General features: G+C 41.0%; 1 protein-coding gene across 2 annotated transcripts in view; it reads right to left on the bottom strand.

Annotated features, from left to right (window-relative positions):
* GSAP (gamma-secretase activating protein) overlaps nucleotides 1-24,806 on the bottom strand; it is a 46,440-nt gene that overhangs the window by 2,190 nt on the left and 19,444 nt on the right. Inside the window, exons 13-28 of one of the 2 annotated variants that reach the window (XM_032189078.1) lie at nucleotides 23,522-23,599; nucleotides 21,166-21,243; nucleotides 20,586-20,678; nucleotides 19,451-19,668; nucleotides 19,072-19,141; nucleotides 18,274-18,356; nucleotides 17,554-17,607; nucleotides 13,531-13,656; nucleotides 13,065-13,123; nucleotides 12,612-12,643; nucleotides 11,083-11,144; nucleotides 9,162-9,257; nucleotides 4,633-4,703; nucleotides 4,083-4,177; nucleotides 2,625-2,744; nucleotides 1,313-1,374 (exon numbers count right to left, since the gene is read on the bottom strand). In XM_032189078.1, coding sequence (XP_032044969.1) covers nucleotides 1,313-1,374; nucleotides 2,625-2,744; nucleotides 4,083-4,177; nucleotides 4,633-4,703; nucleotides 9,162-9,257; nucleotides 11,083-11,144; nucleotides 12,612-12,643; nucleotides 13,065-13,123; nucleotides 13,531-13,656; nucleotides 17,554-17,607; nucleotides 18,274-18,356; nucleotides 19,072-19,141; nucleotides 19,451-19,668; nucleotides 20,586-20,678; nucleotides 21,166-21,243; nucleotides 23,522-23,599 — 1,397 coding nt within the window. The remainder of the gene's footprint in view (nucleotides 1-1,312; nucleotides 1,375-2,624; nucleotides 2,745-4,082; nucleotides 4,178-4,632; nucleotides 4,704-9,161; nucleotides 9,258-11,082; nucleotides 11,145-12,611; nucleotides 12,644-13,064; nucleotides 13,124-13,530; nucleotides 13,657-17,553; nucleotides 17,608-18,273; nucleotides 18,357-19,071; nucleotides 19,142-19,450; nucleotides 19,669-20,585; nucleotides 20,679-21,165; nucleotides 21,244-23,521; nucleotides 23,600-24,806) is intronic. The other variant, XM_032189086.1, reaches the window with a different exon arrangement.

Raw genomic sequence — 24,806 nt, 5'->3', positions numbered from 1 at the left:
TAAGCAAAAAGCAAGCAAATAGGAACGCTGTGAAATTGGCTGTGCCCGCTGTTCTCCCAGTCTAGATCCATTTCTCTCCCACTTTCAATGTAATGAAACACAGACCACTGAAAGAGTTCATTTAGGAAATTCTGAAGGGTTTCAATGTTGCTTAAATACTTGCTTCTGAAGTCATCTAGTGAACGTAACCTGAACTCAAAATAGTCCAAGTCACCCCAAAGTGTCCTTTTGGGCAAACAATCTATTCTCTGCATTTTTTCCCAAAGCTCTAAATAGACACAATAAGGCACTGAGCCTACTGTGTGTAGCTGGCAGTACATGTTCCCTACAGCACTCAGCTTGGTTCAATGGTGTTCCCCACCCACCAGGCCTGGGGCTGACAGCTCAGAGGCCCCACATGACCTCAACTCGCTAACCCGGGCCCAAAACAAGAGAGAGGACAAAGCACATGTTGTGGAGTCCTCCTTCCCTACCCCTTCTCAAAACTGCTGCCAAATAAAGAAGCCCTTGTTAGGGGAAAACTGAAGCAGCACTTCTGGCCATTTGGACCGTACGTACGAGTCCATAATGAACAAACAATGAGCAGCTTATGTTGAGAAAAGCCTGTTCTACAGAAGGGCACTCCCAGAGGGGGATCCCTGGTTTTTCTCTGCTCACAGATGTTGCACTTCCTCCACAGTGCTGTGCGCTAACAGCAAAAAGGGAAAAGAGAGAGGCAATCTTCTCTTCTCGTGAAACCTTCAAAGAAGCACCGACAGCAAGTTGCAGCATGTGCCTAGCAAGTCACGTGCTGCATGAGCGAGGCTGAGGGATTTCACCGAGGGGGAAATCTTGTAGTTACATCACTGCAGGGTTGTGGTGGGATCAGATTTTACAGCCTTTACTGTTCCAGCTTTTAAACATATTTGATAAAATGAATAAACCAAATACAGACGAAGAGGTCACAAGTGAGAAAACATTTGTGGATACTAAAAAATAAAAATAAAAAATCCAGAAATCCTTTAAACTCTTATTAAAAACTCTTATTAACATAAAACTCTTATTGCTTTATGCAGACGAGTACTCAGCAGAACAGCTCCCATCTCGTCAATTTGATTCTTGCAGGGTCACTGCAAAACACTACAGACAGATTTATGATTTAAGTTATCAGGGTACCCTACAAGTTATGAGCAGCAAATGGAGAAACTTTGGAGGTTTGGGTTATTTCTACGCCCTGCTTGAATGGCAGCTAACTCTTCTATTGGCTTGATCCTATGCACAGGGAGGAATTTTGTAGCACTCCCAAATTCCAAGAAATAACATCCAAAGGTACCTCAGGAAGCCTCGTCACAATACTGAACTTCAGCTTTTCATTCTTCTCCGTGTCATCCAGATCTACAAGCAAAAGGAAAAAGAAAGCCAATCCCTTTGGTGGTAAACACACAACTAAAACTTCTGATTTCCACTGAAGACATTCTCAAGAGGTATCTCCGTAACAAAATGAAAATTTTAGTTTTACCCAAGGGTTAGTAGGAGAGTTATTTACATTTATACAGATTATAGAAATGTTTTTCTGTATATTTGTATATAATTTCACCATTTTTGGTAATAATTTGTACAGTAATTCAAACACATTTTGACTACGTAGATCTGCCCACATTTTTAATATTAACTTATAAAAACCAGGCACAGACTAATACAAACACTGTGTCCTTTCTCTTAACACAGGAGAAGCAAGCAGTACATTACAAGAGAACATGGCTGCAGCTGTGATGAAATGCATTACTGCTGGAGATTCATATTGCAGCGCTCCTGTAGCTCAGGAAACACGCTACAGTTCTCTCTTCCTTCCTTCTTACCTAGACAAGTTGACTAATGTGTGTGTAATATTAACCGTGCCTACAACTGCTAATTTGTCCCACTCCCCATTTCATTCCTAAGCCTCAGACCTCAATGATCCCCAGTGTCCCCTCTGTGGAAACAGGCTGCTCAGTTCCTGCTGAGAGGAAAAGGCCCAAACAGCACAGGATCGATTCCTCACAACTACACAGGTTCAGACAGAACTGGTTTTAACTCCTGTCTTTAGGTGCATAATGATATTTAGAATACATCACATTCGGAGTACACAAACTCATGATCTACTAAAAATGCTGGGAAGCTGGGTCAGGTAGGTTTTTGTTTGCTTATTTTGAATTTTTCCTTCCCAGCACAGAGTTTCTACCTATTTGTTAATTCCAGTACCAAGATTGCCTTGTCCCAAACTTAATTAAAACAAAAGGCGACACCAGTGAGCAAACTAACATCCTTACATGCAAGTGTACACTTCCAAGGATAATCACAGACCTTCCCTCCTGCCCCCCAATTCCCATGTGATCATTAGCATTCACTTTTCTAAAAATCCCCAAGTGGAAAAATGGCAAGCTCAAATTCTCCCTGAAGATATTTTGTCTGCTTCAATAATGCTCAGTCACATCGTATGATATAGTATGAGCCCAAATTTTCTCCTCTCAGCTGAGCAACACCCTCAGCTATACCCCGACTGTAACAGCACACTGGCAGAAGAGCTGAATCCCCTGGGCAGTACGTCCCGTGTCTGAGTCTGAAAGCCTGCAAGGACATCACCCCCCAAGAGAAACTCACCGTACCTTTCAGCAGTTTCCTGACACACGTTTCTGTCAAATGCAGAACTCCGTTGTCGATATAGTGTAAGAGAGTGTGAAGAGGGAGACATCGAACGCCAAGCCCCAAGTGCAGAGTGTGAAAACCTATGAGAGAGGTAAGCTCGTTGGGAACTTTTCTTTTTCAACACTTTGTATTAGTGACTAGCGTTACTCTAGCTAAAGCCAGCACTCCCCTAACTTCTAACCACTTTGAGCTAGTGAGGAAATCAGTTTATCAAAAGTCACGTAGGCATCCTCTAAGCCCTCTCAACAACAACCCTGCCAGGAGGAAGAAATCTGAGGGGCCTGACAACAGCCATTTCATGCATTAAATATCTCCAAGCTGTTGGCTTATATCCAAATCATGCCACTAATTTGTCTTTTATCTCCTTTCCTCCCGGTTAATCAAAATCTGAGGCCTCACCACGCTCTGTATGTGGCTGCCACCCACACATTCCCACAGGCTGCATTAAGACTCGAGTTCCCCACTGAGCATCAGCCAGATGATGGTCTTGCACCGCAGGACACCATCACATGGCAGCATTTGCCCCTACACAGTTGAAGTTTGAGGTACACCAAAACCACACCAAAACCAGCTTCACAGATTGAAGACAGATCAGAAGATACAAACTAGAAGAAGGTTCAAACAGATGAACAAAGCAGAAACAGACAGGAGGGTATTTTTTTCTGATCACATTCAGAACACCCTCCCATCAGCTTCTGCCATTCTGCTAGGCCTTGGTCTTACAGCTAACAACATGACAGCAAGCTCAATCGTTCTGTAAGAGCCATTAGAAGGATTAATCCTTTTAATCCTTAAAAGGATTAAAATCCAGTCTAAATCTAGAGTGTGGCTGTAAATTCCCTGTCTGCCTTGGCAAATTCAGCCACAGAAAATCTAAACGTTCAGTGTTAACAAGCCTTCCCCTAAAAAAACAAACCAGTGCTTTGAAAAGACAAAGTGATCAGGAAGAGCTCAAGGAAACTGATGTCTACTGTCAAGATCAACTCTTCCAGCAAGGCTGGGGACAAGCCTTTCAGGATAAAGTTGAAAAATAGCAGAGCAACATAAGAAAAAACACCCTGGTTTTGCTCCCAGATAGGATTTTCCCTTGTAGCTCTTGACACTTAAGTCCAGTTCACCTAAAAAAAAAAAAATAATCGTGAAAAAAGTCTAAATCTTAGTTCTGAGGTAGGGCTGTGCCCAAGCGCTCCACTGGAAGCTGAAAATGGAGAAGTACACCTCTGATGTTTTGTCTCTGTTTGTAGTAACTAACCAGTTTTGTTTCATTTCACTTGGACCAAACTATGTGTAACTGTCTTGAACAGATTTAAATACTGTCAAAGCAAAGCTGGCACACAGGCAGCTAGAGCTCTCCTGGGAGGAATTCATAGCACGGCTTGCTTCACACAGGGATTAAAACAGTAAAACACAAGACTTACCAGGAGGTAAAGGCATGCACATGCCATTTGTGGCTTCTAGAATTCGACTCATGATGTGGAACACGGCAAACTCTGCTGCACTTCCTCTCTCATCACTGTTTAACAAAATAGCAACGCGTTAGGAACCTGAAATCCCCCCACTCTCCTGGTAATATGGTCAATCACAAAGGCTCTGTGATGCCCCCTTTCTCCTTCTCCAGTTACTGAACATTTGCAAGTCTCTCAGCAGTACCTGGTATCAACAGCAGCAGGTGAAATATTTTGAGTGCTGGTGTAAGTGACCTGGCCTTCATACATGCTCAACGCACACTCCCCAGCAGGAGAGCTCTGTGAATTCAGCAGCTTTGAGCTCCAGCCATAAAACTGCCTGCACGATTCATATTCATGTTGACTTTGATAAGACCAAGAGGATCATTAAAAGAATCAGTGAGAGTGCTTACTGTGAATGTCAGTATGACTGACTGCTCAGGCAAGTACTGCTGAAGACCAAAATTATTATGCCCATGTTTTAAAAGGCAGGCTGAAAACTTTTAAGAAACGACTTGCTCACAAGCAGAAGATGCAGGAATGAAGCTGGTATCTCTTCCAAACTTCTTTCATTATTCGATGCACCAGATTCAGCTAAAAAAAAAAAAAAAAAAGGTTGAACATTTCTAGGAGTCTGCGTAGAGGAGATCCTTAGCATTTATTTATAACACACTCCTCCCACTAAAATTTCAGCATTTACCTTTTTTTGTTGTTGTTGTTCCTGGGAGCTTAAAATGGTTAAGTGATTAAAATTTGAACCGTAACTGGATCGCCATATTCCAGAAGTTTAAAGTGCTCCCAGCTCATCCAAGCATTATGCAAGACACACAGCACCCCGACACATCGTGCTTCTCAGTGATAACTGATCTCACACTCTTGCATAAATTTCTCAAAAATCTGTTTGCCCTAAAAGCAAAACTGTGCGTCCAAGTGACTGAGCATTTGGCAAGGAAAGGTCCCCAGGGCCCAGACAAAATTGGATCTTGCTGAAGACAGTGCAATATTTGGTTTGCCAAAAAAAATAAGAAAAAATAAAAAAGTCTACAGGAGCAATCATAAATCTAGCCCTGAAAAGGAGGAAAGATGAGACAAGCAAATGCCTCCCTGCCTCTACTGAGTTTTCTTCTTGTCTACAGTGAACTAAAATAATCTCTTGGCCCACGTTGTTGCTTCCTTTTGCTCCCAGGCTGTCCTCCACAACACCATCAGCATACGAAAGCCACAAACCCTGTTCTCACTTGGGCTTTCAAAGCTTTTGCAGCTGAAAGAGAGAAACCATGCATGAAAAGGTTGAAATAACTTCCTCGAGCCAGCGCCTTACTGCTGTCATGTGCAACCACTTCCATATCTCAGCTACAGAACTGAGACACTTCCTCTCTGCCTTTTATCTCTGGGCCTCAAAGTGTCCTAACTAATCAATCCCAGGAAACTCTCAGGAAGCAAGCCTGATCCCTGCTTTGCAAGACAGGTGTCACAAGAAGAAATAAGCCCTCTCTCCCCAGGGAGGCCAGAGTCCAGGAATCCTTTTTCCCACTCTTTTTAATCCCCACAGACCCCACCCTCCCTAACCTCTAACTTGTCCCAGCTCTGACCAAGAGGGTAAAGCAGACACACAAGACAAGTTCCTATGGAAGGGTCAGACCTGGAACACTGGCCACTAACACTGCTGAGTGCTCTCCCCCACAGGGCTGGCCAGAAAACTCTCTGCACCTTTTCCCTCCACCCTTCACAACTTCATCCAGCCTTGCAGAGAAGATGCTGAGGCAGCTGCTTGACTCAGAGTAACCACCTAAAAAATCCCATGCTCTTACTTCTGGATGCCCCGGAAAGCTCCCATTTCGTGTCCCTGCAGAAGGGCAGTTTTTCTCCACTCATTTTGCAGGGAACGAGTGATTTCCAGTTTTCAGAGAAGGGTCACAAGAACCACACCTGCTGCCAAATGACTTTCATCTCTGGCCAGCAGAGTGCACTTTACAGCCTCTGCATGGGGAGTTACAGCTGGAGTTGAAGATCAGTGTCAAGGTGAGGGGAAGCTTTTTAAACCCCATAATCACCTCTTATTATTCATGTAACAAAATTGTATTAACAGGGATGATACTCCAGAATCAGTATTCTTTGCTTAAGAATACATCAACCACGTGTCTTTTGCAGAGTATCTAAGAAAGCAACTTCTTAAGTCATCATCAGCTTAGCTATTACAGCGTACGTACATACCAGCATGCTTATAACATGACAGCAACAGCACAGCTCACTTGGATCAGCCACAACGGACATCACAGAAAACACAGGGATGTGTTTAATCTCCCAAACAGCTTTCAGCATCCAACCTCAACTGTTTGAGTGCTTCTGCTCCTGATGTAGAGGACTCAGAGGCTTTCCCAGCTCTGTCCTAAATTGGATGTCATAAGCCAACCTTGCCCTTGTTGGGCCTTTCTCTTTGAGGCTTGCATGCTTAAGGATCCTAAACAACTAAGAAATTTAGTGAGGACCAGAATCCATTTTCCTTGGAGCAATCAAAACTAGCAAGAAAAACACGATCAACAGTGAGACAGGGCCTAAGCTGCCATTTATAAAGGACTTTGCTGCCTCGAAATGTACGTTTTCAGGCAAAGTTGCTGAGTAAACTGAAGTTTCACTGAAGTCATTTGGAAACAGAAGACCTCAACTCCTATGGCTGGTTCTAAAGAAGAGACATGGAAGCAACCAAAGAAAAGCATCAGGAGCAAAGGAGAAAACAGAGTAAGTTCTGCAGTTTCCAGTCACCCTTCTTCAGAGAAAACGCAAATCCAGAGAAAACTCAAATCCAAGTGGTGTCTTTCTTCTATTCCTCTGCAGAAGAAAGCACATCTGATGTCTGTGGCTAGTTATCTACCAAAAGGTGCAGCCACCACAGTGACTTTCAGAGAAATTTCAACAGTTTACTCTGATGTGTCTTCTCTCTGTGCCAACAAGCTGCCCTTTCACTCTGCCTCCTCTTCCACTCGCTGCTGGGGCAGCAAATGGCAAGCTGCTGCTGTTATTTCTCCCTTTCCCCTACTATTGAAATGAGAAGAGTAAGAGAAAAACAGATGCAGATTTTCTAAGACAAAGAGCCCATAGGGGAGTGGGAGGTAGGACAGAATATGGACGTATACACACTAGAGGCCAGGTGGCATGTGAAAAGGTAACCAGGTATTTTCAGGCTCTGTACGAAGGGAATTAGCACTGAGATTAACACTACCTCCCAGATTTACTACTTCATTAACACTACCTCTCAGTACTTCTCTGCATACTGCTATGCACAGCTCTCTGATAGCAGCCAACCACGCTGTCTTCAGATAAACTGTTACTTCTCCCATGGCTTGGCTGCTCTAACATAAAACCTCAAGTGATTTGTACAATAACTACGTCCCACAACACCCTATTCTCTGTTACTCCATTGCTCCTCAATGTAATAAAACATCACAATGTTTTGGGAAAACAACTAGACGAGCAAAATATTTTTCAAGCCTCTTTCTGTTTCATTAGCTTCTTTAGCTCAGCCACACATTGCTGATGCTACAGAAAACTGTTGGAAGAATCAAAACAATTTCTCTGAAGAACTTCCAAACATTTGGGATACAGAACAGTTTAGGATGTGAGAGTTTCTAACTGTGGATGAGGGGAAACCCAAGTCTAACAATAAACTGGTTTCTAAAGATTTCCAAACAGCACCTAGCAACATGTGCCAGGCAAAGAGCTGAAGTAATTTTTAGAGACATATGATCTTTCTTTATAGCAGCTTTTCCAAGAATAAATCTGAAAATGGAGTTGAGAGAATTCTTGCTTTTAGTGAAGTTTAAAAGAAAAAACTGTATTAATCCTGAAGTTTTACTCATGGTGGGGTGAGAAGGGCTGAGATTTGTTTTGACTGCAAAATTCAGTCTACAATAATTTTGTTTTGCAGATCAAGGCTGTGGAGGTGTCCTAGTAGGTTTTTTTTTTAATCTTAGTTTACATTAGGAATGAACAAATGATAACTAGGAAATATATGAAAGCAAAACAAACACTCCAGTTCTGCTTCTATCAGTACTGTTAGCAGCCATGAAGCTTTGGTTCACTCTGTACTGTTTCTACTTAAGTCAGCCACTAGTTTTTCTTCTCTTCCTATACAGATACAGAAATAGTCTGGTGATTAACAGTGAAACAAGCTGTCAAGCTATAGAAAGAGGCCTGAATATGAAGTCAGGAAGCCCAGCAGAAGTTGCAGTGGCTCACAGAACACTTTAACATCAACAGCACAACTGATTTGCAAGAGACTTGAGAAAAGATGCAGACACTGGTAGCCTCAGGAAAGCTTCCTGAGATTTCTGTATCTAGGAAATAGCACTGCGGGGAGTTTCTGGAACCCAAGAGCTGCACGGATCAAGTTCTACTGAATCTGGTGACAAGAAAAAGAACATGACTTACTAGCTGCTATGTGAGCTCTTATGGATTCTGCATTTAAAGGATTTGATGTCGAGACTGATAGAAATTATTACACCTGTTTTTGTCAACGGTCTTTTTAATGTTTAAGGTCAAAGACAGAAAATTAAGAAATTGGAAAGAATTCACTGTACGTCATATGGATTCAGGCAGAAATCCATCTTCTGTTACACTCACAAAAAGCCTACAGTCAACATGTAGGAGCAATGATTTACTCTCATGTCATACTGGACTTAAATTGTTTTTCTTTGTTCCTATGCCCCCGATGGCACTTGCATTATTCAAAGCACGCAGCAACGTATTCCACAGGAACCAAAGGCTTTTCTTTCAACTTTCAGGATGAGTCCAGATTTTAAATCTATTTCTACAAGCTGTGAACAAAACTGTTTCTTCACTATTCTGAGTGCCCAGTACAACTCTCTTTAATATTATATAAGTATTGTTCACTTTATCAATATGGACATTAAGCAGAAAAATATGATTCAACAGCTTAAACAAGAACTTCCTCCCACCAAAAATACACAAGGTACAGGCAGCACATACCCAGCCCTCCCTTCATCCCCAGTAATACACGCTTGCTCACAACAGTGACTATGAAATGGAACTAACCAGGTTTGCAACATAATCCAGAACTATTTGGTCAATCTTCTTTTTTCCTACATACTGTAGATGTCTCATGAGGTGATCCTTTAGCTGAGCAACCATCTAGAAAAAGAAGCCAACAGTTCAGTGTGCTTGTGGTCTCTGAAAAGGATGCAAAAGCCCCACAAGATGCAGGCCTGATCAACAGGCTTTAGTACAACTTTCTCCCCACTACAAAATTCCGGTTCAGATTGAGACCCCAAGCTACCACACAATCGTGCTGAAGTCAACAGCAGATCTGAATATTCAAAATAGTTACATGGCATAAATTCAGCCAAATGAGTGCTACGTTATACTGTCAACAACGTTGAATAGAAAAATCTTACAGGTCTTAAATCTCTCTGGGTCAAACCAAGTGAGAATGCAGGTAAAGGAAGGATTTTAACGCTGATTTTTGAGAATACAAGTAGTTATTACATCAAATAAACCCAAAGGATTTACAGAAAGTTAGCACAAGTCCAATTTGTGCTAGTAGCCAAGAACCTGAGAATCTGAGTAATGGCAATTTCAGGTAAATATTCATTGTGATGTTTTTAAAATCAGGTGCTTGTTATCATACAGGCCATACCACTACCTACACTCTCTCCTTTCTGAAATATTCTGTGACCTCTTGTAGCTTGTTTGTTACTTGGCCCATCCTGGTACCTTTGCCAAGAAGAGGCAAAGCTCACAGAAAAGGCAAAGCAAACAAAATCTCTGGGTTTAGTAGTTTATAAATTGATTAATTTCCACTTAAAAGACATGGCAGAAATACAGTGGTAGGAAAGCACAGACAAAAGACAGTGGTGATCTACTTTTCTGGATCTGTCTGAAGAATCTCAGGGAAAAAAGTGTAGAGAAATTTCAGAGGACATGTAGCACTTAGAAACAAGACAGCACAACTGCAAAGAGTGAGAACTTGCCTTAGATTTGAACAGACAGGACAGTGTTGATACACTCCTCACAGATGCAGTGCTGAGACCTTCCAATGCAAGCTGAAGAGTATTATTTGGATCTAACAGCAAGAGAATGAGAGATAAGAGAAGATACGGATTTAGGTAGATGAAGAACAGGTAGGGAATTAAGACAGGACTTACTATCCAGAAGCATAAGGATGGTAGATTCTTAGGAGAGATCCTCAGGGAGAAAAAAGCAAAGGAAGAAGAGGCCTCAGAATGGCCACAGCTGTCCTAGCAGAAAGGTAGTGTCACAGCTTTGGCTGAGAGAGGGTTAACTTGTATATAGAAAGATGAGCTCTGATCGGGGTGGACTTGACCATGGACACTACTGCACAGGTTATCCATCAATGCAAAACATGCACTGCCATCAAGCCAAGCACAGTTAAAGCCTCTTGGCCAAAACTCCAGGCTGCTGCACATAGTCCTGTAGGACAAGTTGCAGAAATTGCTAAAGGAGAAAATGAGCAAGTGGCTGTGTTGTGCTTAGTTGCCTACTTCGTTAAATCACGACAGGTAGAAGGAAAAGGAGACAGTAAAAAAAAAAATGTTAAATTGAGAAGCAAGAAGATCTGTCATTCTTTTGAAGGAAAGTGCAGGTGGGGAATTCACTCAAATGTATTTTAAGGATGTAAAGTAGCCCCAAAATAGCTGACAGATTAAGATGAAGTTCAAGGAGGACTGAATAAATTTCTAGCTAAAGAAAACTTGTACTGGGGAAAATCTTTGACAAATCAACTTTCCATTGCTGTTTTTTCCCTATGCTTTATATCATGACCTATTAAGGTGATATCGTGACATCATGACCATGAATTCCAGAACTTAGGAAATACCAAATGTGTCCCACAGCTACTCTGAATGAGCTTCCACTCAGCCCTGGAACTGAGGATCTCCCTCTTTACATTTGTTGAGGTTGGGCGTCCTCTAGTGCACACTGTAACAAAAGCACATACCAGTCCCATTAGTAACTGCTGCTGGTAATCTTCTTCTTGAAAGAGGGGTACTAGCCTTTCCTCTGGAATAAACAGAACAAGAGTCATTCAGGGATGTGGAACTATAAAAACACCACAAAACTTCAACCAACTTCAAAAGCACTGAGAAACAAACATTAACAGAGGCTGTGGTTCTATCTACTTGCCTACAGAACTGAGTGACAGAATCAAGGACTGTGTACAAGAGAACTGAGGAATGGAAAATAACTCTTTACCTGCCATCCTTGCCCTAAGCACTCAACATTTAGCACAGAGGAACACAAGCCTGTCAGTTTTACACTTCATTTGCATTACTCTTTTCTTTGTTGCCTAAGGGAGCGGTATCACATTGTGGTGATTTGGTAAGGAAAAAAGCTCAGAAAACCTCCTGGTAACACAAGTGCAAATGTATGCACTGTTTAGTGTATACTGTAATTTACACTGTAATTTACAAACAAAAGCCAAAACAGCTGCACAGTTTTTCTAAGGAGACGGACAGATACAAAGTAGATACACCACAGTCACCTTGCAATTCCCTGGTTTTCTCCCAAGGTCTGGCTGCTTGTGTTCCGAGACTTGCAGACCACTGAGAGTAAAGGAACACAATTCTCTGCCTACATGGAAGGAGGCTATAGTATCTACTGAAATTTAATACCCTCTATTTCCCATCAGTGCCTTTTGTCTACTAAGAGCAAAGGAAGAAAAACTTCTATTTTATCACACACCACAAAATCAAGACAGTATTGTACAAAGCAGCGACATCTTTACAAGTTACTTTCCAACCATCTCTGCTCAGCTGGAAACATATTTACTTCACCATTTAGCAGCACAAAAAACTTTGTTGCTTGATTATTAAAGAATGTGAAGGAAGATCTACGGGATAGACACACTGTGTTGATGCTTGCTACTTGCCAGCAGCTACCTATAAATTCTTTAAGAACAGTTGCATCTTTGTCAGTAAGGATCTTTGGAAAACGTGGCAGTAGTTTGAACTTGAGGCTACCACAGTTGATAGAAGATCCTAAAAATCAGAGCCCACTGCAAAAACCAGCAGTGGTATGAATGACCTGTATTAGGGGCTGGAAATGAACACACTGAAAGTTCTTTGCAGTAATTTGCACCCCAAAAATTGTGATCAACACTCAGATCAGCATTATTTCATATCACATGGTGGCAGGGTACACAGAAAGCACTGATGTGAGAACAAGTACATAATTTGCTTAAATAAACATTCAGTTTTACTTATTTGTTTGAGGAACTAAACATCACTTAAAATCTCAAGTGTTCCTGACCTAGGGAAATTAATTACGTCTGCATTCTCCACACTTATTTTCACCAATCATAATTACTACTACCAAGTTTTCCCCTAGTTTAACAACTCATCTTAATGTCTCAAGCTCTTCAATGCTGGAAACACACAGAGCAATTTATTTTTAAGCAATCAACAGTCAGATTGAAATGTTCTAACTAACTTTACAGCTGAGGCCTACATCAACAAAAGTTTCACTTACCAGAGTCCCAAGTGTCCAGATGAGAAAGCACCCTGTGGTTTGAAACAAAAATCAGCTTGTTTTGTAACCATTACTCTAAAGGGTTTTGTAAGGACATTAAAAAGACGAAACAACCCTTTGCTCTTTCAAAGGCAGCTAAAGAAATCCAAAAAGTATACGTGTGACTATATTTAGTAAAGGTATTAGCACAAAGAGAACTGTATGTCTGGTTTGCACAAGAAAAACTTCTGTTTACCATAAATCACCTGGCTCAACAGGCCTGGATATTTCATATCATGCTGTAGTGATCACAAGGATTGCAATAATTGATTTTCAGACAGATACTCTTCTTTAGAGCAAGATATCCAATTATTTACCTGATTGGTTATTTAAACAATCCTTTAAATCATTTAAATCCTTCAACATACTTGAACAAAGTAACAAAGGGTAAATGTAATAGAAAACGGTACCTACTTTTTGGCATTTTCAAAAATATTTCTCAAATATGTTGTGGTTCTTCTCTCTTCTTTCTGCTTTATAAAGAAATAAAAATCCCCAAATGAATAAAGCAGAATGCCAATAATGTTTCCAGATAAAACATATATGAGAAATGAAATTGGCTTTCAATTTTAATTGAAATAATGCTCAGTGAGGCTTCAAACCACCTCCCAACTCCCCATGCCTGCAGACACAAACATCTACCCTATGTGACAATACAGGTAAGTGCAAACTGTTTTTGTTTAGTTTCTCACATGATTTGTAAAGAATAAGACTTACAGGCAATCACCTCATAAGTAAATAATTGCAAATCTTTGCCCTTCTCATAATCTGATTCCCATTTCTTTTCCCAGTAACAAAAAACCTAACCCTTCCACGTTTGGCTTTAAAACATCCACTTCAGTGGCAGCTCTGGAGATTCTTTCAGGGCACGTGCATTTACCTCTTCGGAAAGGTTTTGCCATTCCCTCCTGAGCACATTACTGTGGTAGTGCAAGTGTGGCTCTGCATACTTCACACTCTCCAAGTTTGAGTTGAGTTTCTCCCAGAAGCCTTTAGAATTTTGGAACTGCAAAGCATTGCAGAGAAAACATAAATACAGGCTGCATCATTATAGAAATATCTATCCCATTAAGGAATTTGAGAGAACTGTAACAAATGTAGCTTCATAGTAAACAAAGCGAAAAAGGTTAAAAAAAATCAGCTCCACTATTTTTTTTTCCAGTAGTATTATTTCCTTAATTTGATGGCAGGGGTCAAATTTAGGCACTTACCTAAACTTGAACTCAAGATTTGGTGCCTGTAATGCAGATACTTAGCCACCTTAGAAGTCACTGCAAAGGCACGGGGACTTCCAGGTCATAACCTGAACTGCTTCTGATGGGAAGAACTACACCTCAGACTACACTGGCTATACTATATAGAGTTCCACTTGACTCTAAGAGGAGCCTTAGGCAGCTAATTCAGATGTGAGCGCTCACCTTTGGTCAAATAAATCCCACTCTGGGTTTTTGTTAGTTCCAAACAGAGAAACAACACCACGACCCCGGCATCTGGAGGCTTCCACTACTTTCAATCTGCTTAAATACTTCCATTGCAAACACTCGTTTGCCAGCCTCAAGTAACAGCACCTCATCCCCAGAAAAGAAACAAGATCCATACGTCTCCATAGCAATTCCAAAGCCTTTGACTCTAATGCTGAAATTAATTTAAACTCAACTGTGAACAGGCAGGAGGAAAGAAAAAAAAACAACTCAAACACACTGGTTTCCTGAGCTAGCTCTTGGACGGGGTATAAAGATTTGAGGCCTCTGTTTATAAAGTGAGAGCAATGTGATCTTTGCTGAGGAAGAGGTGAGATGAAGGCACTTTTTGGCAGATTTTGAAAAACAAGTGATGGCACTAACAGTTCTTGCTCCCGGTATATACATCTACCTTCCTACTACAGACATCACAGCAGTGACATTTGAAGGCAGAAAGTTTCTGGAATTACACAGTTCACAATGTTCCTCTGGCTTGCTATACTGTGCTGGATTTTGCCCTCTTCCCCACTTTTCTACAATGACAATAACAAGAAAACCTCAGAAGCCCTTAAAAACCACTTCCTACTATAAACTACAATTTGCCAAGGAAAATAAAACGCAGAGACTCAATTCTGCTAGCCACTTCCCTCTTGCCACCAGTGCTGATTAGTGTTTTATTGTTGTAGATGCAGCAGAAAATGTACTTTTTGCTTCGTGTTACATTAAGCAGCTGGAAAGTAGGAGTGCATATGGCACCATATGTTCACCCTGCTGGAGCCAACCACCAAGATCTACAAGCTAGCACTGCAGTACGTTACCTGAATGCTACCAATGTGAAATCAGAGAAATACCAGGAATATAGAGTAAGGGTATCATCTAGTGACCACTTCATGCAATTGCGACAGCAACACCACAGCAAAATTGCATTCAGGCCACGGTGAATGTTGTTTGATGTGTGGTAGGAGGGGAAGCAAGACAGCAAGTTTCTTTAATATATCGAGTCTGTAACAGGAAGCGGTAGACTTCAGAATTAAAAGCAGACACCACCAAAAACCTGCACTGTATTACATCTCATTAAGAAGCCAGAAGTTTAAAATAAAAGATCACTTGCATCTGTTATTTCCTGATGATCATCAGGCCAATGACAGGAAAGAAGAGACCCCTTTGTCTTAGGTAGTTATTTTGCTCACATTTTTGGAGAGTCAAATTCATACCTAAGTACAAACACCTAAAAGACACTGTGCTACCAGAAGTCAAAGTCAGGCCTTACAGTTTGCAATCCGTAAGTAAGTGCCACGAAGCCTTTCATAAGTAGCTTTGCTTTAGATGAAGATGAAGACAGCTCTCTGCTATACCTGTGTGAAGGGCTGAAAGATGCCGATAACCTTTAAGAGGCACCTGTGCTCACCTGGGGAACCCTAGTGACATGGTCACGCAGCAGTGAAGGTGTGGAAAGCACCACATCACTAACCATGCAGCTGCACACACCATAAAACTTCACTGTTTGCCTCAGTGACTCAGCACAAGATGGATAGGCTGCCTTTTCCTGTGCTGAGCTCCCTGGCAACAGCTTGCACTACACATCTTCACTCTTCTGGATTTCCTCCCATTTTCTTCCCTTTTTCCTCCTGCCCTTTTCTTCTCCCCTTCTGATCAAACCAACTGCCCCCCTTCAAATTTGGTTTCTGCGTTTAAAAAGAAGAAACAGACCTGTATTAATCTCAATCTTCATGTAAAGTTTTTCATCAATCTGACTGACCATTGCCCTTTTCTCACCTATTCTCTCCATATCTCTTACTGAACAGGAATTTAGTGATAAAATATACCTTTACCCAAATAGCCCAATTTTTTTCTGGTGAATATGGATATAGTCCTCCCAAAGGCTCTCAACAGTTCATTGCCTTGAGTAGACCAAAAAGCTTCTCAAGTCAACAATTTGTCATTGTTTCTATGAAATGCCATCAGATCTATTGCAGAAATAACATTAAAGACCTAGATTCATCACCTAGGTCTGAATTCATGATGTCAACAACATGCACGGAATGAAATTCCACCAGCTGAGCAGCTGAACTTGAGCTCTGGTGGCTCTGCATCAGTGGAGTACAAAGCTGGCAAAGCATTAAGCCTTACCTTGTGTACCATCATCATTGTCCTCACTCAGGAGTCAGAGAGAGTTGCAGTCAAAAGTAGCAGGAAATATTTGTCTTTAGTTCAACTCTGACCTTTTCAATCTGTTTAGGTTTCAGACAGAAATAGGAAATGAGTTCCACAATCAGGAAGTATAGCTGCTAAAGGCATTTGCCCCCAGGGGCTTGAGGTTCAATCTCAGACAAATTAAATGCCTGCTAACTTTGACCTCAGAATTACAGGGATTATCTAGCAATGAAATTTCCCAAGATCTGATTTTCCCAGGTGTCCCATCTCTCAGGGCAGCCTTCCCAAGCAAAGCACACAAAGCCCAATTCCCTGACAGCAGCCATGTGAATCTGTAGCAGCACAGCTGTGATGCACTGTTGAAGAGTGAGTGATTAGCGGGGTAATTTCACCAATTTAAAAAGATTTTATGTAAACTGAAGCTTTATAAGCTAATTGTAAGCATCAGGAGACTCTCACCTCTTTAAAACACTACAAACAATATTCTCATGTATCCAGAGTCTTCTGTATGTTGCCAGTACTGTTGGGTTCAGCTCTGACTCTTCACATTAGCCCTCCACAACGTGCGGCTTATTAAAAGCCTCTTTCAGATTTTGTGGGGAGTGCTTAGGAAAAATTCAAGTGTTTCTCTGAACTGGAGCTGAGGGAGTGGAATGGAAGATGGGAAGAATCATTCATCTTGTTTTCAGTGGAAAGTACAGCTTCCTACCTAAACAGCATGTGCTCTCCCCATCCAGCTCACCACCTTTTCCAAGCTGTACAGGAATTTGCCTAGATTTAGCCAGCCAAAGCCCTGACATCAGTGCAATCACAGGATGCTCTGAACAAAACACAGCGAGAAGGTCATGAACCACTGGTACCAATGACAGCACCACGAAATACCCCTCAAGCACACCGAAGTGCAGATATGTAGTGAGAAATCCTATGCAACCACTGTGTTAATTTTGCCTCCATCTGATGAAGTCACAAATGAAGAGGTATCAATGAAAAATAGCAATTAATTCTTGGAGGACCTCCCCTGTTGAATGGGAGAAGCCTGTTCAGAAAAGGAAAACAAAAATACACCTTTGAGCTAGGAAACAACCATCTGAATAACTGGTATTTTAGTAAATGTAAATGCCATCTCAAACAGCAAATTTTCTGTTCACCCCTCTTTTAGACAAGCCTGTAGGGTCACCACTTTGTCAGTGCTGAGCTTCTCCACAGAACCACCATTTCCCCCACTCCCACCTCCCTGAAAAGCAGCTCCTAACCTGCAAATATTAAGGTGTTTTTATACTAGAATTTACCTCTAACACAGGTAGAGAGATAATGTCTGTTGTACATACTGCTCCAGGGATAACCTAGAAATACAAACAAATGATAAAAACATAAATCAGTCCACATAAACAGGTTCATCAGGTTCACGTTTATGTATCTAAGTGAGTATCCATTACCTGTCTCCTTTGCAAAATAATCTAGTTAGCCAAAAATACACACTCAGTTTTGCCAAAAAGAAAAATGGAATACATTTCCCTCATTCATCCCATTCAGAAAAAGGCAACAGGCAACACTGGAACAGTTACAGATAAGAAAAATTCAAATTAGCTGTTCGCTCTAACTGTGGGATCTTGCCTGAAGTTATTTTATTTCTGCAAGCTTACTCATAAATCTTAACTCTACTGGTGCTGGTTGTCTTGGAAGTAACTTCAGCATCATGCTTGTTAAGTATGTTTAGTATTCATTATAAACCTATAAATCATCAATAAGTTAGCACCTGGATCAGAAAATTGGGAAATCTAATCATCCATTCCATTTTAAGTAGCTCTTCTCATTTTATAAATGCTGTTATCTATTGATAAAATATAGGATTCATGGAAAACACTGTGTGGGTTACGACTTAACAGTACAGAATGCGCATAAAGCACAGATGTGGATTTAGACCTCGTCTAAGGATGTACATAATTAAAGGTTTTATTAAAGCAGAAAAAAACTTCCTCTAGCTATTAAAGCACCAGCTGTTATCTTACCCCAATCCAGTCAAGCAGTGATGTGTAGGGCAAAAGCTTATCCAGGTTGTGAGTTTCTGAACACATTCTGGAATACAGGGAGGCTGAATGCAATGTGAAAAGATTCAGAAAGATGTGACTGTATAAACCATCAGTTATCAAGAACAGGCTTCACAGTCAGTTCCTTATCTGTGTAACACTTGTTTAGGGACAAATCCTGCTGCTGTCTCTGAAACAGCTTCCTCCATGGTGGAACTGGTCCCATTTTCTGCACAAAAGGAGGAAGGGAAGTCCAGATGGCTGCAGGGCTGGGTCAGCTGCTTGGCTACAGCTCAGCACTGCAGGGGTCCTTTGTATGGAGGCTCTAGGCACACAGTGCACACCCTGACTATGCCGAGGCATCAGCTATTACAGGAGAATGTCCTGATGTGCCAAATCCTTCTGAAAAAATGGCTCAGGCTGGGCTGGAAGAGATTTGTTCCTCCTCTCCAATCCCAGTTATTTACATCCCAGCTATCAAAGACAGGAGGCAAATGGAGGATCTGCTCTCCAGTGACCTAAAATAATGATAAATCTATTTGTCCCACCGGACAGAAAAATGCATTTGAAAATTCTGCTACCATTCTGATTCTGAGAGGATCTATATACCTTCAACACTACTAAAATTGTCTCTAACACCACAATATGCAGGTCAGTGAACACAGCTCATAGCTAAAAAACTGGAGAAGAAGACAATCAGTTTGTGACATTGTGGCTTTTCCTTAAGTCAAAATTAGGTTATGTCAGAAAATTCAGTAATGCAGGAAAAGAAATACCTACCAATGATAAATTCCTGAATGGGATCAAAAGAATGACATGTTGACAGGTTCTCAGAAATCCACCAAATAATCTGTCAGATGAAAAGAGAGGCATTTGTCACATATCTCTGTTTAAGCTTATGTTGTAAGGGACTTGAAATGGACTGTAGAAACCTTTCTTTCAGAAAAACTCTTTGCATGAAATAGTGATGCAGAAATAAATGTTTTCAGGACAGCTTTCAATAAAGGATCTGGGACACGCCTGCTGATGAGCCTCTTGGCACTACCAATAGTACACGTGGATCAGATTTTTTTTTTCCTTTGACTTATACAGAAGGGAGTGAGGGTGTGATATGAGGCATCACTCACTGAAAGAACTCAGAGAAGGTTCTTTTTCCCACCTTCATTTCCAAGTCAGCTGTACTTCTGACACACAGAAGAGCACAATGTAGAGCTGCCAACCTCTCGCTGTCTCGTTTGCTTTTCTGTAGGAACTCTAATAAGGCACTGTCACTGATGCTCACTGCATATATTCGCCCTATGCAGCCATCCAAGATAGTTGACATGAGTGGGGACTGGATGGAGCCGTTTTGCAGCGTGTCAATTCTTGCATCCTCACCTGAAGAACACAGGATTGAGAAGAAAAAGGAATAAAAATATAACCATGTACTGGCAGCCCACTTACCATCTCTCCCAGTGGCCGGAAGAGAAAGGTTCTGCTCTATGGTTACTGATTGAACCAGCAGGTCAAAACCCCTTTATTTACGCTAGCACTAAGGTTCACCACCACATCGCTATTACAGCAGGATTACAGATCCTTTGCGTAAGAGGAATCAGGCCCACCATGTAACAGCAATGCTTTTCACTCCTCTCTAGCAGAAGAGATTTTAATTTGGTATTTAAAACAGGTATTAGCCTCATGTGATGCCCCTGCACCAGTCCCCTTTATTTACCTTTCCTTCACCCAATTAGAAGAATGGATTTCTGTTTTCAAACAAAGGCCCTTCATTTCCAAAAATAAGCCACTTCCCATAAAGACGTGTTTATTGGAAATGAAATAACGTGCCTCTCAGATGAGACTAAATCAAATTGCAACAGCCTGATCAGGTGAAGGAAATACAGATTTCCTTTCCCCACACCCTCCAAACACACACATTTAGAGCAACTCAATTGGAGGAAGGAAATGTAAAATCAAATTTACATCTCCATGTGAAATTCGAGAACAGCAGAGGACTGAGAAGCGTATGCAAAGATGGGTGAAGGGGAACTACGAAACTAAAGCAAAGAATTTCAAATTCAGCAAAAGGTCCACTTCATAACAAGCAAGAAATATATAATAGATCAAGTCTGAAGTGTCATTTCAGAAACTTTTTAAAATGGAAAATAGAAAAAATGTTGCTTTTATTTTTCAGTCCCTCTTTTTCAGAGCACTATGCAATAAAGGAAATGTTGACCAAACACAATTTCCCCGTTACGAGATTTAAACAATTTTCCACTATGTCAGTAAAATCATTTCATGTAGCAGTCTTAGTATACCTGTCAGAAATAAACTATAGCACAGTAGGTCAGGATGCTGAATATTCAGGAGGTGCAGGAACTGGCCAGGCAAATAAGCAGCCACATAGTAGTCTATTTAAAGAAATAACAGTGGTCAATTTAGCACTTGCTCATTTATTTGCTTTAAGAAGCTGTTTCACATGAGTCCCATCTTAGCCCACTTCTCTTTGATGGAATTGATTATATCTAGGAAATATAAAAGGAGTTAATTAAAAGCTGCTGTTGTATTAACACAGGAAATACTAGCAACACATTTGGGCTTCCAGGGGAGGTTTCAAGAGGCTTGAGACACTCAAGAACTCAGCAGCTGATCTCCAGAGCAGAAGCTGAGTCAATCTCAGAGGAAGTTGCTTACTAACAGTGAGGTATTGCAATATCAAATGCCAAATATAAAAATTAAGCAAAAAAGAAAAAAAAAAAAAAAAAAGTGTGGCAAAATAGCTTAACTACTTAAAGCCAAGAGAAAAATCCTTTCCTTCTAGAAAAGGGTTAGACCTTTGTCTCCCTGCTGGGGGACAGGGAATGGCAGGCACACAGGGAAATAACATGAGTAACTTACCCAGATTCAAAAAGGCCACATCCTTCAATTGATGAGATGCTGTTCTTTCTAGAGAAACTGTAAAAGTTTTGCTATAACCTAGGGAAACATAATATATTTAAAAATACATATATCCATCTGTTATAAGCCAAGTATAACTTTATAGCTAGAAAATTCAGCAGTGATATACCCAAACAGTGATATTTTAAGACTGCTTTATGGGCTTGTCTGCACAGATGGATTTACTTCATACTGCACAGAGTTGCTGCGTACTTAGTAGACCTGCACCCACACAACACGGTTCTTTAGGGTGAGGAAATTGGCCGTGCACTATGCAGTCTGTGTTCATGTTTAAAGAAGCTTTCCAACTCAGAGCAAACACGTACAAAAATACCAATGCCCAAAAAATAAACAAATCCTTTACGTACCTGTACCTCACATTTTGGTGGTCCTTCAAATGATTTTGAAAATTTCCAGTTTGTTCATCTGCACACCCTATTGCTATGGTTTATTTCAGATTTGTTTAAACTATGCTAATTTCAGACTCACTGTGCTTGCATGGGCTTTGCACCAGCACAACTGTTGTTTTATTCTAGGCTTGCACCAAACCTCCTCTGGCACCCACTAAGAATGACACAGATCCCTTTAATCTCCTTAATCTCTCAGAAAAGCTTGAGGTGAAAATAACTAGGGAGAAAGTGACTGATTCTCCATGCTACCACATCCTAAAGGCTGAATGGCGTCACAATCAGGATGCTACTTAATACTGCATGAAAATTCAAGTTAAAATAGGTCCCCAGTTTGCAGAACCACCAAGGAAAAACGTAGATCATGAGCCATGCCACTCAGCCAGAGGGACAGGACTTTGACTCTTGACCCTAGCAGAGAGACATGTTTTCTCTCTGCTGCTGAAAAAAAAAAAAAAAAAAAAAAAAAAAAAAAGTGAGACCTCCAAGACCAATAGCAACACAACACATGAAGGAATACCTAAAAAAAAATAGTTTTTCCACACAAAATACTGACTGAAGTTTCCTTGGAACGAATCAGCATTCACCACCCTGTTCTGTTACTTGCCAACCTGAACGCTCATGCAAGCTACTACCAGCACTGCAGACCACACCTGCAGCATCACCATGTTTGTGTTTATGTCACAGCAAGAAACTGTTGGGACCTCCTTTGAGGGGAAGATTCCTTTTGAGTGTAAAGACACTGCAGCACAGTCCTTATGTCTCTAAAATGCAGCTTACACTCCCGATACCCTGCTGCTTCTATGGAATACCTCAAGACCAGTCTTATAATTCTCTCCCACAACCGGTGAATCTGAAGTGAATCCACAAACAGCTCTGCCCCAAGCAACTCCATTCCTTAAAGGTCACTTCAGATGCAGCTGGTTGGTGTCACCATATTTATTCTCACTCTTTTCTTGGTACAGAAACAGATGTACAAAGGCATGGTTGGCTCCAAGCCATGCAACCCCCCTTCAGCTACACATCAAGAACATCTGGGGAAGTCAACCCTTCCCTGCAGATCAGCACATTGCAGAGTGCTGCCACAAAACAAAATGGACTTTTCCAGATTGTTAATGCCTTTAAGCCAAAAATGCAGATAGCCCAACCCCACAATGTTCCAGCAAAGTACCATTAGTGCAACTGACACATGAAGATTTTCCTGACACAAGAAAACAAGGACTTCAAGTAAAACAGAAGCTTGCTGTCCACTTCAACTCAGGTGCTCCACACTGTGCAGCTTCTCACTTCAGAAATAATTCACCTCTCTTCCATATATCAAATGAGGAAAGATCTTGCTAATCAGTTTTCCTCCAATCAGAATAAAATAATGAAAATAATAAAGAATATTATTTAACAAGAAAAAAAAAATCTAACTTAAAATTCAGAGCTAGAGTACCACTTATGTAGCTACCATTCTTAAGCCTGTGGGTGTTGCACCTCTTGCTGTGAAAAATGACACGTTGAACTGGGACTCTGAACACACATTCAAGCTAAGAGCTGTTGGCTCTATTTCCCATACAAATGCCTTATGGCATAAGTACAACACACCTGCAGCTCCCACAGATTTCATTGATGTTGTTTGCGCTCAGCATGTCAGAAAGTCTGGCTAGAAAAAAAGAGACCCAACTAATAGCCACTCGTGAAGTCACTGGTTTGAAGCTATTAATTCAGCATCAGGCAGGAAGTCTACAGCAGGAAAGATGAGTCTGCAGACAAATGCAGCTGCTGTCTTTAGGACACCAGCGACAGTAGTTTATTGTCTGCAGGCTTCGGTAGCTATTTTTTTTGCAAGGCATTCTGCAACTCTTTCAGCAAAGTGACATTCTCCATATAGATATAATGAAGTCAGCACAACAGGTCGATCTTACCTTTATGTAAAAAATATATGGAGTATGTTACTACATCAGGAATATCAGAGGCTAGACTGCAACACACGCACAAGCCTCCTAAAAAGACAAAAGAAAATTGATTAGTCCACTTGAATACTTACAACACCTTTACAATGCACAAAACCAAAGCAAGGCTGTTTCAAATTAGAAACTAACAATAACAACCTCTCAAAAAAGGTAAAGGTTACAGAAATACAGACTATGCATCTCCAACAATCATTTACCTAGGGAAACACAGAGTAAGGAAGACCAGAGGAGACAATGTGGCACAATAGAGCCCTGAGTTCTGACATGACCAGTTGTTGTTCTTTAAAGAAGTACATTTTTAGCTTTACCTTAAAACTATTCTTATTCTTCTTATTCTTAAAACTATTCTTAAAACTATAAACTATTCTTGCAGTCAGAAAACTGATCAAGCCTCTCTCTCTTCAGTCTGTTTCAATCTGTAGATATTTTCTGTTATGGGACTACCAAATACTCATGGAACAACAAACATGGTCTGTCTGCTTTCTAAATAATAATTTCATATTGGCAGCAGCACGGTATGCTACCAAAGCTAGAAATGACAGTCACTTCTCCCTTTTTCCAGCCCAAAGAGCTGTGATTCCTTTTTAAGGACAAAAATCAGTCCTTGTCACAAGTTTATTTCAGCCAAGATGCTCTGTGTAGGAACGGTTCCCCCTGCCCCATCCACATGAACTCCCTATCAGACTGACAGACCACTTTGACCCTGTTGGGGGGTAGTCCTCCCTCCGTCTCTTAACAAAAACTTCAGTCCCCTACCTCCAAGGCTCTGGGGCAAGCCGCTTTGGCCACCATGCTAGAAACAGCTTCCAAAACACACTGTCCCAATACAGCTGGGAAAGGCCACAGCTATAATCGTTCACCTTTTGCCTTTGCTGAAAGTTCATCACTTAAGAGAAGGAAAAAAAGTAAGCAAATATTCTTTTAAAAAAAGAAAAGAAAAAAGTTTATATGTACGAGGGATTAAAATAAAAAGGCACCAAAAAGAAAGAGCACAAGTCCCAAAGCACTGTTACCAAGGTATTTTATACTTGGTTACATGCCTAGCACATAGAGCTGTACCATGGCTGTGATACAGATCTGTCTGAGACACTCCATGCTTCTGGGGAAGGTAAATACTTTCTCTTAAGGTGTCGTTTTCTTCTTATTATTCTTAGCTGCCTGAATCTTGTTGGGAAGCTCAAAACAGTTTTGCTTGGATATTTAAGTCATTTAGACAACAGACAGGGCATGCTGCCAG

Source organism: Aythya fuligula, chromosome 1, assembly GCF_009819795.1.
Source record: "Aythya fuligula isolate bAytFul2 chromosome 1, bAytFul2.pri, whole genome shotgun sequence".
NCBI lineage: Eukaryota > Metazoa > Chordata > Aves > Anseriformes > Anatidae > Aythya > Aythya fuligula.
Note: the sequence above shows the minus strand (reverse complement) of the source record. Positions and strands in the feature narration are given on the sequence as shown.